Source organism: Cricetulus griseus, chromosome 3, assembly GCF_003668045.3.
Source record: "Cricetulus griseus strain 17A/GY chromosome 3, alternate assembly CriGri-PICRH-1.0, whole genome shotgun sequence".
NCBI classification, from domain to species: Eukaryota; Metazoa; Chordata; class Mammalia; order Rodentia; family Cricetidae; genus Cricetulus; species Cricetulus griseus.
The window spans coordinates 281,923,666-281,941,462 of NC_048596.1; the positions used below are offsets into that span (position 1 = coordinate 281,923,666).

Consider the following 17,797-nt stretch of genomic DNA (forward strand, 5'->3'; position numbering starts at 1 on the left):
TATTTTAACTTTAAACCCAAAGATTATATTATATAATCATACATAGGCATATGTATTTATTTGGTATACCGTATTTATATACTGCAGATTGTATAAGCCTTAATATAAATCTATATGGTTTTAACATATAATGCGTATTATATAACAGTATCACAGACAAAGCTTTAAAAATATATACTGTATGCCATATGAGATATATTTAAATAAAAGAAGTGGAAAACAAGTTGCATGTATTCTTTTATAATTACAAAGTACATTTGGTTTGGAATTCATTTATTTTCTTTATATTTCATGTCTTTCTTGAGACAAGAAAGGTAGTGTCACAAAAGTGAAACTCATAAAACTTTTGTTTCTTTTTTTGTTTCTTTCAAGATAGGTTTCTCTGTGTAGCCTTAGCTGTCCTGGAACTCACTCTGTAGACCAGGCTAGCCTCGAACTCTCAGAGATCCACCTTCCTCTGCCTCCCGAGTGCTGGGATAGTTTTTTTTTTCAAGACAGGGTTTCTCTGTGTAACAACAGCTCTGGCTGTCCTGGAACTTGCTTTGTAGACCAGGTTGGACTTAAACTCTGCCTCTGCCTCCCAAGTGTTGGAATTAAAGATGTGCACCATCATGCCTGGCTTACAAACATTTTGCACAGGCTAAGACTGCACATGAAAACAGTAAGCCCAAACTTGAGCCCTGTGATCCATCCTACACCAGTAGGTGAAAACTGAATGCTGGCTCATCAGTTTTAGTCAAGTTTAGGTTGCAGTCTTTAAAATCAGCAGTAAGATGGGGCATGCTGTCACACACTTTAACTCCCAGAACTGGGAGGCAGAGGCAAGAGGTTATCTGTGAGTTTGAGGCCAGCCTGGTATACATAGCAAGTTCTAGGTCAGCCAGGGCTATATTGCAAGACTGTTTCAAAAAACTAATCATAATAAAATAAAACCACCAGCAAAAGAACATGACAATCAGGGGGAAAGGGACTGGAGAGACTGCTCATGGTTAAGAGCACTGGTTTCTATTCCAGAGAACCTGGGGCTAGATTCCCAACACCCACATGGTTATTCATGATGCCTGATTGGAGATGTCCTTCTGTGTATGTGTCTCTTGTTGGATGATGAATAAAACACTGATTGGCCAGTAGCCAGGCAAGAAGAATATGTGGGGCTACTAGAGGAGGGGAATGCTGGGGAAAGGACACCAAGAAAAGCCATGCTGCTGAAGGAGTAACATTCCAGATTATGGGTAAGCCACAGCCTCATGGCAATACATAGATTAATAGACATGGGTTAGTAATTAAGAGAGAGCTAGCCAGTAAGAAGCATAAGCCATCAGCCAAACAGTTTAATAATTAATACAGTGTTCGTGTGTTTATTTGGGGCTAAACATTGTGGAGCCAGGTGGGACAGAAACTCCAGCTACAGATGCCCTCTTCCAGCTTTCTATGGGCACCAGACACCCATGTGACATCTGTGCAGGCAAAACACTCATACACATTAATAATAACAATTTTTATTATTATCATGGCACATTGGCCTCACAAGCAGCTCCCAGCCCCATCTCCGGTGAGGCCTCCTTGGCTGAGTACATCTTTGTCACCATCACTGGCTTCAGCTTGGCCAGGTCTGGTTCCTCCTCCACATGCTCTGTGACTCCTTTACTTAACTGCCACAAACACATGAGGATTCCCCAAGTATAAATCCAAACTCTGAGGCAACCTGAATTCAGTGGGAACCAGCCCAGCCTATCCAATAACTCATTTCAGATCAGCTAGAGGCAGGTGCCTGCATGTCTTCAAGTGAGTGGCACCTCCTGACACCTGTCTTTGTCTAGAGCACCCCTTCCCATCCTCTCTCCACCAGCAACATTCATGGCCAGCTGGGACCTCAACTGCCTCTAGACCCTTCTCTTCCACATCCTCAAAACAGGCACTTGTCCCTCTTGCACCCTCTCCATCACAGACCTCTAAGCTGCACTGAAACCCCTGGACGACAGAGGCTGTCCTTTATCACCCAAGAGCATCCAACACAGTGGGTGTCACAGAAAGGACGCAACAACTGTTGAGAACAACTGACTGGAGTCTTGACTTCTCATAGCTAGTATTTCAGAAATCAAGTCTGGCCTACAAAAGACAAACGGGTCCACGTAGCTGGGTTTGATGCTGTGGACCCATCATCCCTGTGCTCAGGAGGCAGACACAGCAGGACCACAAGTTCAAGGTCAGACTGAGACTACATAATGAGTTCCAATCTCAAAATAAATAAAAATACAGCTAATGCTTGCTAAGGTTCTCTAAACACACTGAAATTGTAGTAAGAACAGTGAATGTGGGCAACACAAAGTTGAATAAACACCAAACTCTTTGGTTAGCTACATGGTGCAATGGAGTATATGGTAAGCTACAAGGCATTATTAAAGTTTGAGAAGAGAAGCCTCTCTCTCTGCTTGAACTGCTATCCAGAAGCTAGGTTTAGTATTCCGTGACGTGGGTGGTGTTGAGACACAAAAGGATGTAAACTCATCATATTTTTTATATTAATCATGGAAGTAAAGTGTCCTCACAAAAAATATGAAAGTTGGCTGGGGTGCCACTTGGTAGTAGAAAGCTTGCCTAGCATATACAAGGTTCCCTCCTCCAAGAATGCCAACTTCTAGTTAAATACTGCATTATCTTCTAAAACACAAAAATGCACACTAGAGGTTTTCACAAAAATGGGATCATAGGGAGCACTTTTCTACTGTCTGCTCTCGTTCCCTCAACACCTCCCACATCCTTTGCTATTGGTTGCAAGCAGCTTCCTAAAGAAGCTGCAGACTGCTAGAATCACCTGAACAGGAACACCAGAATGCCAAGAGAAACACAGACTGTGGAGGTCTGGCTCTTGAGGCTTAAAGGAGAATAGAACTTAATTGGGAGCAGGGCCACAGGCCATTAGTGTCATACTCTGACAAAGAATCTGGCTACATTCTGCCTGTGTCCTGAAAAAAATGAGTGATGTTGAATTCAAAAGCATTTCTAAGCCAGGCGTTAGTGGCACACACCTTTAATCCCAGCACTTGGGAGGCAGAGGCAGGCGGATCTCTGAGAGTTCGAAGTCAGCTTGGCCTACAGAGCGAGTGCCAGGATAGTCTCCAAAGCTACACAGAGAAACCCTTCACTCCCTGCCTCCAGGTCCTTGCCTCAAGTTCCTACCTTGACTTCCTTCAATGATGGACTGTGATGTGGAAGTATAAGATGAAATAAACCCTTTCCTCCCCACAAGTTACGTTTGGTGACGGTGTTTCTCACCACAGTAGAAACCCTAATTAAGGCACCTGTTAACTTTCCTTCCTTCCTTCCTTCCTTCCTTCCTTCCTTCCTTCCTTCCTTTCTTCCTTTCTCTCTCTCTTTCTTTTTTTTCTGGAATTGAAGTGTGTATTGTAAAATTAATAATGTATGTAAGATTTTAAAAAATTATTTTACAGGGAGTTCACAGTTAAGAGCCTGAATCTCAGAAGAGCCTTTGGGCTTCTAAACAGTGTTGATACCTTAAAGTCCCTTTGCCAATAATTTTTTTAATATTTATTTTTATTGTTATTACTATCTAAAAATAATGTGCAAGTGTGTGTGTGTGTGTGTGTGTGTGTGTGTGTGTGTGTGTGTGTGTCTATATGTGTGTGTGCTCATGTGTGCAGGAGCCCTTGGATGCCAGAAGGTATCAGATTCCTCAGAACTGGAGTTACAGGTTGTTGTGAGCCAATATATTGGTGCTGGGACCTGAACCCAGGTCCTCTGCAAAAGCAGCAAGTGTCCTTAACCACTGAGCCATCTCACCAGCCCTTTTGATGCCTATTTTGTCACAGCTAGAGAAAACGTATCAAACACACCTTTGCTATGCACATATGCTCCAGTATGAGAATACACACATGTTTGAGAGAATTGCATTGTATGTCAAACATCTTACCTGAGGAGGAAATTTCTTCCCCTCTTTTCATTCCCAATCTTTTATAAATTTCTCTCTCAGGATCAACATAGATTTCATGAGAATATCCAGTCAGTTTGCAGAAAGGCTAAAAAGAATAATTAAGAAGAAATGAGAGAAAAGTAATGACAACCTAGCTTTCTGCCAACCGAGACTATGCTCAGGGGCCCAACATATGCAATTTTTGTATCTGAAATATATTTAATATGGTGGCTCCTCAGTTTGCTAGACAGTTACCTCAATATGATGGTATGATGACTGTCCAATCACTATGAGGGTGACATCTGCTTCCTTTGGGAGGAAGAGGGACAAGAACATATTATTAGAAATTATGTCTTAAGAACTTTCCCTAAAGCAATTCTTTTGTTTTCTTCTAATGCTACCTATAGGCTTCTAGAAGAATAGAAAACAACAAAATTGTATGAATAGAAAGAGATGTATGGTATAATATTTGAGTAATTCAGGTGCTTTGTTTTCTCTAGTAAGAATTTCAAGACTTAAACATTAAACATAAAACTACTAGAAGAAAGCACAGGAGGAAGCTCAGTATAACATTTTTGGGCAAGGATTTGTCTCAGTATGTAAAGGTACTGCCATGCCTGATGACCTGAGTTTCATCTCAGGGACCCACATAGTAGAACTGACTCCTGCAAGCTGTCTGAGCTCCGCACATGCACATATAAATCAATAAAGCATAGCAACAAAAGTAAACATGCAAGGGTTATGTTATCCTATATAGCAAAAGAAACAACAGAGAAAAGACACAACCTGCTGACTGGACTAAGAAAACCTATGCAAATTATGCACTGTCTGGATTTGATCTCCAGCAATAAGGGAGCTAAGATTTAAATAGACAGTTCTCAAAAGGGCAGAACACATAATACAAACAGCCAGTAGCTATATGAAATATTCTTGGGCTGGGGAGATGGCTCAGTTGGTAAAATGTCTGCATGAGGATTTGAGTTCTATCCCCAGAATCCATGCAAAAAAAGCCAGTGCAGCTGAATGTACTGACATCCCAGCAATGGAGAGGTGGAGACAGATGGATCCTGGGGCTCCCAATACCACTCAGCCCATTCAAATCAGCAAGCTCCAGACCAAAGAGAGATGTTACATAAAAAAACAAGAGGACGGCACCTAAGGAGCAACACTTGTGGTTGACCTCTGGCCTCCATGAACACACATGCATGAACTTGTACACACATGCATACAAATTTGTACACTCTAAACACAAAAATATTGATTATCACTAATCATTAGAGAAATGGAAATGAAAACAGCAATGAAGTGTCTCTTGACCCCAGGAGAGATGCTACTATTCAAAAAGAGGTAAATATCTGTGAGGATATGGTGCTGATGCAAATAAATTAGTACCGCCTTAAGGAAAACAGTACACAGGCTCTTCAAAAACACTAAAGACAGAGCTACCACATGAACCAGAAATGCCACTATGGTTATACATAAAAAAGGAAACAAAATGAGCGTGCAAAGAGACCCCACACTTCATGTTCAGTGCAGCACTGTCAACGGCAGCTAAGACAAGGACTCAACCCAAGTGTCTATCAGTGGATGAATGCATAAAGAAAAGTGTGGAAAGAGAGGTATTTGGTTTTTTTTTTTTTTTTTGACATTTGTAAAAACATGGAGGACATTATGCTAAGTGAAATAATTCAGGAACAGAAAGACAAATACTAGACAATTCCACTTAGGATACATATGGATTCAGTCTAACTAATGGAAGTAGAGAACAAAACAGTGGTTACCACAGGCTGGGAGAAAGGGGTTGGGGTATGCAGAAAATTGTTCAAGGGGTACAATTTGAGTTAGACATGAGGAAGAGTGATCACTTTAGAATGATCCACAGCGACAGAGTGACTAGTAATGTGCTGTCTATTTCAAAATCACCAAAAATGCATCTACTTTAAAAGTTCTTTGCATTTTGATAGCCTGGTGTGGTAGCACACGCCTTTAATCCTAGCACTTGAGAGGCAGAGGCAGAGGCAGGAAGATCTCTATGAGTTATAGGCCAGCCTGGTCTACAGAGTACCAGGGCAGCCAGAGCTACACAGAGAAACCCTGTCTTGAAAAAAAAAAAAAAAAACAAACAAAAAACCCCAATAAACAAAAAACCACCACCAATGAAAACATCACACACACAATGAAAATGCAATCAGCCAGAAAGAATGAGGTCATGATAACTGCAGGAAATGGGTGGAAATGGACATTATACCAAGTCAATTAAGCCACACAAGACAAATATGGCATGCTTTTTCTCACATGCAAAATCTAGGTTTAAACTTACATGCATGTATTTATGAGGGTATGAAAGCAGAAAGGAGGCTGAGAGGATGAGTGAGTTTCAGGGGTAGGAGGGAATGAGAGGGCAAAGGAATATAAAGATACGTATCTAGAAAGCAAAGGAGATCAATGTGGCTCTGGAGAAGAGAGAAGCAAGAAGGGGTGGCAGCAATGAAGAACAAAGTATTCACGTTTGAAAATATTACAATAAGACCCGTTTGTATGTTAAGTAAATCAATAATGTCAATACATTAAAAATGTTAGGTTGAGGCCAGGCAGTGGTGGGGCACACCCTCAATCCCAGCACTCGGGAGACAGCAGAGGCAGATGGATGGATCTCTGTGAGTTCGGGGCCAGCCTGGTCTACAGAGCTAGTTCCAGGTCAGCTAGGGCTGTTGCATAGAAAAACCCTGTCTTGGGGTGCGGTTGGGGGTTGGGGGTGTAAAGGTTGATGTTATACCTTAACATTGTAAAGATGTTTCAGAATATTAACTTGTAAACAAAAGGAATAGAAGGGCAGGCAGACAGGTTAATTTTTTTCCTCATACATCCTAATTGATAAATGTGTGCTGAAAACAGATCTTAGTTTGACAAATGCCCAGAGTCTTCCACCAACATCTTCCACCCACATCTGGGGACCCAAGGAAAAAACAGGGACGTGAAACTTGAAACTCATTGGCAAATACAAGCATGCATTTTTAAGACATGTCAACATTTTCCTATAATGAATAACTATCTAGGTTATAAAATTAAAGGACCAAAAACATCAGGCAGTTGAGCCTGTGTTTTGTTTTGATTTTGCTTTCTTATGCAACATCTGGGTTTGGACACAGGCGGCTTACAGGTAACATAAAAATTGCGATGGTTAGTACATTCTCAGGAGGGCGCAAAGGAGAGCTTTAGGTCCCTGCCCCTCTGGAGGATGCAGGCGGAGGGGACGCCCACTCACAGCTCACCCCCTCGCACTGGCCACGGCCGCTCACTCGGGAAACTTACTCGGAGGACGCTCTTGGGGATTTTGCCCAGATCCTCCACGTATTCTTTACAGACGTAACACAAGAAATGCTGAAAGACAACAATGCAGAAGAGCACGTCAGCAGGGCAGCAACGGGGTTCCAGAAGGGTCAGGAGGGTCAGGCGGGTTCCGAGCGAGGTGCTGCACCCTCACCGACCCAGGAGCTAGCTGGGCGGCCTCCGGGAGGCCCTTCCCGTCCCGCCCTACCCGTGCTCACCCTCACGAACACCACCACGGCCCGCCGCTCCCGGAACAGCGCGCCGAACGTCACCCTTCTCCCGGACGCGTCCTGCACCGGCAGCTCCGCCACGTCAGCTGCCAGTGGCTGCCCGCGTTCTGGGTTCGAGCCGCTCGGGCTCAGGACCCGGCCTGCGCAACCGCTGACCTGGCGCGTCACCGGCGCGGCCATAGTGGGGGGGGGGCGACCGCTCAGGTCCGCCAGGGGCCGTGGGAGGCAGGGCCGCGCGGGATGGGGCGGGGCCGCGCGGGTTGGGGCGGGGCTGAAGTTCGGAAGCGGGGCCACACGGTAGGAGGCGGAGTCACACGAGAGGAGGCGGGGCCACGTGGGAGGAGGCGAGGCCACGCGGGACGGGGCGGGGCCACGTGGGATGGGCGGGGCTAAGGTTCGGAAGCGAGGCCACGCGTGATGGGGCGGGCTGAGGTTCGGAAGCCGGGCTACACGGGGAGAGGCCGGGCCACACGGGAGGCGGGGTCGCGAGCGCGGAGAGGGGATGGTCTTTAGGAGGCGGAGCCACGCGGGGCAGGACTGACCCTTAGGAGGCGTGGCCACGGGGACGGGGCGGGTCTTTCGCAGTTTGAGTGGCAAGGGAGAGGACCGTGCTATGGGGGATGAGACTGTGTTAGTCCCTCTTTCTACTGCCTGCTCATCTTCCCAGATAAAAAGGGGCTGGAAAGATAGACCAGTGGTTAAGAGCACTGGCTTCTCTTGTAGAGAACCAGGATTCGGTTTCCAGCATCCACACAGCCCCTCACAACTGTAACTCCAGTTCCAGGGTATCTGATGCCCTATTCTGGCCTCCATAAAGTACCTAGTGCTCTTGCAGAGAACGCCAAGTTAGAATCTCAGTGTCCACATCAGATGTTCACAACTGCTTGTAACTTCTGACACTTTCTTTGGGGACTGAGGAGGCATCTGCACTCACAGGAAAGGAAAGGAGAAGGAGGAAGGATGAAGGGGAGGGAGGGAATTAAAAATAGAACAATTCATTAAAAATTTTAAAATAGCCAGGCGGTGGTGACACACTCCTTTAATCCCATCACTGGGGAGGCAGATGCAGGCGGATCTCTGTGATTTGGAGACCAGCCTGGTCTACAAGAGCTAGTTCCAGGATAGACTCCAAAGCCACAGAGAAACCCTGTCTCGAAAAGAAAGAAAAAGTAAATAAACACATAAAATTTAAATTACATTTTTTAAAATTTTGTATTCATGTGTGTGTTGTCTGTGTGTGGGTATGAGCATGCCTCCTCTTGTGTGTGGAGATCAGAGGACTTTTGGGAGTTGGCTCTCTGCTGCCATCATGTGGGTCCCAAAAACTGAACTCAGATCATTAGGCTTGGTGGCAAATGCCTTTACCTACTGTGCCATTTCCCAGACCCACCACCTGGCGTTTGTTCACCTCCTTTCATTTCCCATTCTGTATTCACTTCCCCAAAGGAACCACTTCAGCTGGTTGTGGTCATTACCTGATACAGTGACCAAAGTCATTTCCATCGACTTTAAATACATGCACTCTGTGGGACAGCCTGTGTTCCAGATACTCCTCCTTACTTCACTGTGGAGTGGCAGCGCAGTTACTTTTCCTTAGTAATCAGGACCAGTCATCCAAGGGAGAACTTACTCCCTTCTCTGCCTGTTGCTTCAAAGGAGACCACAGTAACCACAGAAACAAATGTGCTAAGAAAATAAAGCATGCATGAATCGTGCATAAAAGAAAGAATTCGTAATGCAGTTAAGGCTTCCATCCTAATTTCTCCATGAGCCCAGGCTGCACATGGGTTTTATTTGAGTCAACTTTGGATCTTGGTAACCAAGTTTGCTTTTTTTTTTTTTTTTTTTTTTTTCTCTTCAGTCAGTTCTGTGCTCTTCTGTTTAAAAAGAGGCTGGAGAGACAGCTCTGCAGTTAAGAGTACTGGCTACTCTTCCAGAGGTCCTGAGTTCAGTTCCCAGCAACCCCATTGTGGCTCACAGTCACCTATAGTGGGATCTGATGCCCTCTTCTGGCATAAAGTGTTCATACATGCCGACAGAGCACTCATACATAAATCTTTAAACCAACCAACCAAAACAAAACAAAATGTATTGCATTATTGCATGTGTGTCTATGTAGAGATCAGAGGACAGCTTGTGGGAGTCAGCTCAGTCCTTCCATCATGCGGGGGCTCAAGGGATGGCAGGCCGGTGGCTATCTCCTGATAGCTATTGTCCATTGAGCTATCTCGCCAGCCTTTTTAATAAAACGCTTTAACTATAGAAATTGGATTCTGAGTGCTGGTGATTTTGCTGCAGTAACTCTGAAGGAGGCCTTGACCTTTGTGTTGTTCTCTATAACCCCAGCTCCTGAAATCAAGTTCTTTCCAAGGATAGATGACATGCTAGGACAAAGTAAAATCATAGCTCACTGTTCAGAAGTCAAATAAAATATAATAGTATGTGAATTAATTGGGCATGGTAGAAAATATGAGTCAGAATTCCTGTTATATTTCATATATCAGGGTAATTCACTAAATAGAAAGATAAAAATCCAACATATTATGAAGTATCAGTTTTGTTTTGTTTTTGAGACAGGATTTCTTTGTGTTTTGGAACTTGCTCTGTAGACCAGGCTGGGCTCTGACTCACAGAGATCCACCTGCCTCTGACACCCAAGTGCTGGGATTAAAGGTGTGGGCTACCACCTCCTATGGAAAAACCAGTTTTTACCTGCAACTGTCAGATACAATATTTTACAAAGGGGCTGGCAAGGTGTCTGAGCTGATAAAGACCCACATAGGAGGTGGAAAACAACTCTAGAAATTGTCCTCTGACCTCTACACACATGCTATGGCAGGTGTGTGCATATAATGTTTTACAATGAACTTTGTTGGTGTTACTAGAGATATTCAATAGATGGCACTATTTACATTTATACATGGAAGACTTATTTGCACATTTGTTCATTTGCATTTTGCTTTGGGAAGCTCTTAAAAATGGTCTCTTGGGGACCTAGTTCCTTATTTGTTAATTATCCTCATTTTGGAAAATGTATTGTCAAAAATATTCACCTAGACCTGGCAGCACAATGACAAAGAATGTTGGTAGACTGTCGCTCCTGGATCCCTGGGCCTTGGCCACCCCACCAGATTCTAGCAGTAAACCTTTCTTAGCAGACAGTGGACTCATTCAGTTACAGGAAAACCTTGCTGGGAACATTGATGTTCGCCTTGCTGAGCCGTAGTTAATTGGTCCTTAACAGCTTCTGTGAGAAGTGCTGACAGCTGTGCTTGGGGCTTACTCCTGGGCAAGGGTTTGAACCTCCCCAGTAAACCTTCCTGAGAAAGGAGGTGGAAAATGAGAACCCCCAAATTCCAAAACTCAGGGAGAGTAAGTGAGAGTTGGTTCCATGAAGAGCACAGATGTTCTCCCATGAATATTCTGGGACTTTGGAGACCAAATCTCTTGGGGGTGGGGTTGGCTACTGCTACTGCACTGGCATTCTCTTGTCTGGGGGAAGGAAGACCTTCCCAGCAGTAAGGTAGAAAAAGCTTCCCTGGGGTCTGGAGAGATGGCTCAGAGTTAAGAGCACTGCCTGTTCTTCCAGGGATCCTGAGTTCAATTCCCAGCAACCACATGGCGGCTCACAACCACCTGTAATGAGATATGTATGGTGCCCTCTTCTGGTGTGCAGGCATACATGCAGACAGAACACTGTATACATATTAAATAAATCTGAAAAAAAGAAAAAAAGCATTCCTGTTTTGCCCCTCCCCTACTTTTCAGGGCTGGACACTACAGGTAGAAACCCAACAAGGGTTTCCTGGGTAGTGGGAAACAGTTCTCTTCGGTAAGGGTGGTTCCAGGAGGAGGAGTAGAGACCTCTCCTCTAAAGTGTGAGCTGAAAGTGAGAAAGCTGACTATAGTAGGAAATTACCAATACGGAGTCAGGTAGAAATATAAGGGTATTTAATAGGGAAAAGCCTTACTTACAGAGCGAACCAGCCAGCGGGTGGTAGTCTGTACAGCAAGAAGCAAAGAGAAACCGAAACCGAAAACGCATCCCCCTACTCACTCTGACCACGCCCTCACAAGCCTGCTCAGGTACCCCTGTTACAGCCCCTAAGAAGGCGTGGCTACAGCTTCCCCTACAATTCCCCTTTTAGTCTAAAAGAGGATTAAAACTTAACAGTATAAAGGTAAAATATAAGAAGATACAACAATCTGCTTATGTCACCTCCTAACTATCTATTTTAACTAAACCCTAAAGTCATCAGAAAGGTGTCCAAGATTGAACACCTCCTTCCAATCCCAACCCAAACAACAGGAAAGTATACATTATCCTTAGTGACAACAATGGGGGAAAGGGGGCATAGCATTCTCCAAGCTACTTCCTGCTGAAATGGGACGATGATTGCCTCGCGTGGTCCTGTAGGAAGAAAATATTAGTATAGTGAAAGTCTCAAATGGATTACATCCAGTCCATGTTAGATGGGATTTGCTTGATTGAAGATCTAGGTTGAAATCCTCAACTTCCAGGGATTGCTGTCAGGTGGGTCTTCATTTGCTGTGTGGGACTCAAACATTAAATGTTAGCAGAGAAATGTTTGCTTGTATATGTATGCATTCTGGGAAAGGTAACCATGGGAAAATAACAATTATGAGAGGGTGTACACCTTGAGAGAAAGAGCCAAGAAAAGACAAAAGACAGTCCCCAAATTCTTCTCTTATTCTGTATTACATCAATTGGCTTCTTGATATAATACAGAAACTCGAAAGTTTAATTAAACAACGAGCTTGGATTTTAGAGGAGGAAAGCCAAATCCAACTCTAAATCCAGCATTGATTTAATTGAATGGGGACTAGGAAGTAAAGAGAAATAGATTTAATACATATTTTACCATATGACACATTCCTTTTGTTTGATGGTTATAGCTACCTTATTTTCTTAAGTATCTACCCATGTAGTGTCCTTTGACTTCTGGAGATGAGTTTTGCTGTGAAGATAAAAACAAAACACTTCCCTTTCCTTTGTGAGGTTTCTATCCAGTTTATGAGATATACCTTGGTAGAGTACCTGTCATTTCTCCTCGTCGAGAGGTTTTTCCTTTGCAATTTGAATCTTGAACAACTTTGATGGTATCCAAAGTTTTCTTCTACTGTGGAAACAAATGGAAAACCCCTACCCCAACGTAATACATGTCCTGGTTTCCATACAGAGGTTAGTACATCTTTGAAGTATACTGGCTGATTGAGTTCAGCAGTTTTTTCCGTAGTCCAGTGTCTTTCTGCAGCTGTTTGTCCTTTTTCATTGGCATTAAGAAAGTTTAGTGTTAATAAAGCATTATGCAACCTATGTTTGGGGGGTTTAGTCTTCCAAGCTTGTTTGTTGAGCATCTCCTTAAGTGTTCTATTAGATCGCTCAACCACTGCTTGTCCTGTAGGATTGTGTGGTATACCAGTAACATGCTTTATGTTATAATATTTGAAAAATTGTTCCAATTTCGTAGAGACATATGCTGGAGCATTGTCAGTTTTTATTTGTGTAGGTATACCCATAACTGCCATCACCTCTAGCAGGTGTATAATAACAGAATCAGCTTTTTCAGAGTTAAGAGCAGTAGCCCACTGGAACCCTGAGAATGTGTCTAAAGATATAGTAGGAAATTACCAATACGGAGTCAGGTAGAAATATAAGGGTATTTAATAGGGAAAAGCCTTACTTACAGAGCGAACCAGCCAGCCGGTGGTAGTCTATACAACAAGAAGCAAAGAGAAACCGAAACCGAAAACGCAGTCCCCCTACTCACTCTGACCACGCCCTCACAAGCCTGCTCAGGTACCCCTGTTACAGCCCCTAAGAAGGCGTGGCTACAGCTTCCCCTACAGCTGACCTATAGGTCAGAAAATCTCAACACTTATTTCTTTCTTCCTTTCTCACATACTTTGGTTGGTCTCAGTTTATAGGCACATCTGGGTTTCTATTGTCCTTACTTCCAGAACAAGACAGACAGCAGATTGGAGGAAGAGAACCTTCTTGAGATCATTACAAAGATGGTAATGCTCGAATTTGATTTTGTATCTAGTATTAAAGAATGCATCATGGATTTTTTGAGCTGAGCTGGACTGGACTGGAGAAATAGCTCAGTGGTTAACACTTGCTGCTCTTGTAGAGGACCTGGGATCAGTTCCCAGCACCCACATGGTGACTCACAGCCACCTGTAACTCCAGTTGTCCCAGGGTATCGTATCTGATGTCCTCTTCTGGACCCCACACCTAGCTAAATTGTTTTGTGTGTGTGTGTGTGTGTGTGTGTGTGTGTGTGTGTGTGTTTTGAGACAGGGTTTCTCTGTGTAGCTTTGGAGCCTATCCTGGCACTTGCTATATAGACCGAGCTGGCCTTGAACTCACAGAGTTCCACCTGCCTCTGCCTCCTAAGTGCTGTGATTAAAGGCATGCACCACCAATGCCCGGTTATTTTTAATAATTTTTTAAAGACTTGTTTATGTGTATAGGTGTTTTGCCTGTGTGATGTCTACTAACCCTTTGAGGTTAGAAGAAGGTATTAGATCTGGAATTGGAGTTAGGGATGATTGTGAGCCACCTTGTGAGAGCTGCAAGTTGAATTTTGCTCCTTTGCAAGAACAAGTGCTCTTAACTGCTGAATCATTGTTCCGGTCCTAAAAGCTTCCTGGAAGCTGAGTCTCAGGCCCTGCTCTAGTCTTCAGATAACTTTAGACTAGCAGTTCTCAACCTGTGGGTGTAACCCTTTCACAGGAGTCGCCTCAGACCATTGGAAAACACAGCCATTGTAAATACAATTACAATATTACAATATACAATATTACAATTACAATATTATAATATTACAATTCAAACAGTAGCAAAATTACAGTTATGAAGTAGCAATGAAAATAATTTTATGGTTGGGGTCACCACACCATAAGGAAAACTATATATATATATATATATATTATTATATATTATTTCACCTTTATTTTATGTGCACTGGTGTGAAGGTATCTGATCCCCTGGAACTAGAGTTACAGACAGCTGTAAGATGCCATGTGGATGCTGGGAATTGAACCCTGGTCCTCTGGAAGAACAGTCAGTGCTCTTAACCAGTAAGCCATCTCTCCAGCCCCTAAGGAACTGTATTAAGGAGTCACAGCATTAGGAATGTTGAGAATCACTGTGCTGGACTCTCAGTCTTGCTGCTGAGGGAATGGAAGAACAGAGACAAGCCACTTCTCTGTACCATCTCAGCTTTTGACCCACTGAAACCAATCTAATAAATGAATGTTAAGCAGCCAGTAAAAACTTTAATTTGTAAGTTGTGCTGTGTTTATGCATTTATTTATTCATGTATGTATGTATGTATGTATGTATGTATGTATGTATGTATGTATATGTACGCCCCTGTCCCTGTCACAACTCATATGTGGCAGTCAAGAGGACAACTTGTGGGAGTCAGTTCTCTCCTTTCACCATCTGGGTATTGGGAATTGAACTTGGATTGTTGAGTTTGCATATTGCTTTTACCTGCTGAGCTATCTTGTCAGCTGTCATATAAATTCTTACACTACATTCAGATAAGAAAGCCACATTATGCTAGGCAGTGGTGGCTCACATCTTTATTCCCTCACTTAGGAGGCAAAGGCAGGTGGATTTCTGTGAGTTGGAGGCCAGCCTGGTCTACAGAGTTCCAGGACAGCCAGAGCTACACAGAGAAACCCTGTCTCAAAAAACAACAACAATAAAACAAAACAAAAAGATACCTAGAAATTCCAGCACTCAGGAGGCAGAGGCAGGCCTGGTCTACAGAGCAAGTTCCAGGACACTCTCCAAAGCAATACAGAGAAACCCCATCTCGAAAAAACAAAAAAGAAACAAAAAAGATATCTAGAAGGGGTTTCTAGAGTCCTTTGAAAGAACCAGAAGCCTCTGTGAATTCTTTGATTTATCCTGCTGGTGGCTTTTGAAGAAAGTTTTTCATACATTCATATTCAACAGTATGGTTTCCTCTGTATGATTCCTGTTTTTCTATGTGTTGACATCAATTACTGTTTTCTTTCTTTGTTTTTGTTTTTTTTGTGTTTTTTTTTTGGGGGGTACTGTTTCTCTGTGTAGCTTTGGTTATCTTAGAACTTGTTCTGTAGAGCAGGCTGGCCTCAAACTCACAGAGATCCACCTGCCTCTGCCTTCCAAGTGCTGGGATAAAAGGTGTGTGCCACCAACACCTGGCCAAGAACTGTTTTTTTACGAACAGACTTTCAAGTGCTTTTTCCTGTCAAAATTTTTATAGGTCGCATGGATGTTTCTTTTGTCAGAAAGGTTTCCCAGTCATTACATCACAGGACACCCTCCTTCCCTGAATTCTCTGGTATACATTTAGAGCTGACCTATATGATTGCCCATATTCATTGCATTCATAAGACTTCTTCCCACTATGAATTCTCTGATGTATTCTAAGGTATGATTTCTGGCCAAAAGTTTCCTACATTCATCACATTGGAAGGGTTTTCCCCCTGTATGAATTTTCTGATGGTCACTAAGGACTGCCTTTTGTACAAATGTTTGCCCACATTTATTACACTTAAATGGTTTCTCTCCAGTGAGGATTGTGTGTGTGTGTGTGTGTGTGTGTGTGTGTGTGTGTGTGTGTGTGTGTGTGTGTGTACTCTGAGGGTTGATGTCCAGGCAAATTTTTTCCACAGTCATGACATTTAAACAGTTTCACTCCCCTATGAATTCTTTGATGTTGTAGAAGATGTTATTTTTGCCAGAAGGATTTTTCACATTCATTACATTGCTAAGTTTTTTCTCCACTATGAGTTCTCTGATGTATTTTGATGTTTGATTTCTGACTAAACGGTCTTCTACATACACTACATTGAAAGGATTTCTCTCCTGTGTGAATTCTATGATGACCTCTGACGGTTGACTTCTGGACAAACGTTTTTCTCACATTCGTTATATTTATATGGTTTCTCTGCTGCATGAATTCTTTGATGTGTACTGAAATGTGGCTTCGGGGAGAAAGCCTTTCCATATTCATTCCCTGCAAATGAGTTCCTGACTGTGTGAGTTCTGTGATGTTGGATGAGATGTCCTGCCTAATCGAAGGATTTCCCACATTCATTACATTTGTATGGTTTTATCTCACCGTGAATTCTTTGGTTTGTGTAATGTCCCATGATAGCTAGAGGACTCATCCTCAGTTTGAGTCCAGTCATTATGTTCTAACGGATTCTCCTCCTGCGAAAGAGCGACTGACGAGTGAATGCCTACAGTTATCTCATGTGCATTACATTCACAGCATTTCAGACTCAGGTTAAATTCATTGTCTCCCTCATAAGCTGACTTCTTAGAGGACAAAGGTATTTCTCTGTGCTAATCACTCTGTGGTCAGAGACAGTTGTCTTCCCATAGTTTTTCCTATATTCATCATCTTTGCAGGGTTTCTCGTCTGCATGAGCACTCTTAAGTGTGACAGTCAGCCGGAACACATGTAGATTTTCCAGTTGTTACCACTGAAATCCTGTTCCAATGTTTGAAACTTTGGGTGTTCAGGAAGATTCTCCATATAGCTGAGGGTTTTCATGCTTTTATTACATCCATAGTAGTTCTCTACTGTTGGAGTTTTATCAAACCTAATTGTGAAAGGCAATTTCTCACATCTATTATGGTAACCTGATTTTTTTCTGTTGAACAGTGTGTATTATTAATGGAAGATTCAGAAGAACTTTGCAAGCTCACTCCTTGTGTGTGAGACACATTTGCAGGAAGTCTTGGCTGAACAAAGTGGAATGGTGTGACTACTAAAGCGTTTCCTGAAACTCTCTCCTCTATTCAGTGTTTTATTACTCATGGGCATAACCCATTCTGTGTATTTGTTCTTGGTTTTATTTTTCCTCTGAATCAGGTCACCACCACTGTAATCTTCCAAAGCTGAGAAAAAGTTGAAGATATCTTATGAATTTATATCTCTTATTGACAGGGCTTTTACTCATATAGTTCCAGGCCAGCCGGACCCTTTCTCAAAAACCAGTAAACAAACAAAGAAATAGACCCAATACAGAAGGTTTTATTTTGGGAAGGAGACTGTAGACTAGGTCTAGATGTCATCTCCATGTTATTGGCAAAACAGTAAATTGTTCACAATCTTCCAACTTGATACATTTCATTAGTATGAACTCTTTGGTAACAAATACCTGATGGTAACAACTTTCATATGTTGATATGAGGAGGTTATTACTTAACCTCTCACTTACCTCTGAGCTGTGATTCACAGAAATATGAAAAGTAATGTATAGTCCAGTG

General features: G+C 42.8%; 1 protein-coding gene across 3 annotated transcripts in view; it reads right to left on the minus strand.

The window, feature by feature from the left end:
- Prxl2c (peroxiredoxin like 2C) overlaps window positions 1-7,742 on the minus strand; it is a 32,418-nt gene extending 24,676 nt beyond the window's left edge. The window contains exons 1-4 of one of the 3 annotated variants that reach the window (XM_027409647.2): window positions 7,480-7,742; window positions 7,244-7,312; window positions 4,187-4,240; window positions 3,932-4,037 (exon numbers count right to left, since the gene is read on the minus strand). In XM_027409647.2, the coding sequence (XP_027265448.1) occupies window positions 3,932-4,037; window positions 4,187-4,240; window positions 7,244-7,312; window positions 7,480-7,671 (421 nt within the window). In that variant the 5' untranslated portion in view covers window positions 7,672-7,742. The remainder of the gene's footprint in view (window positions 1-3,931; window positions 4,038-4,186; window positions 4,241-7,243; window positions 7,313-7,479) is intronic. The other 2 variants (XM_027409649.2, XM_027409648.2) reach the window with 2 other exon arrangements.
- Between the last annotated feature and the right edge of the window lie 10,055 nt (window positions 7,743-17,797).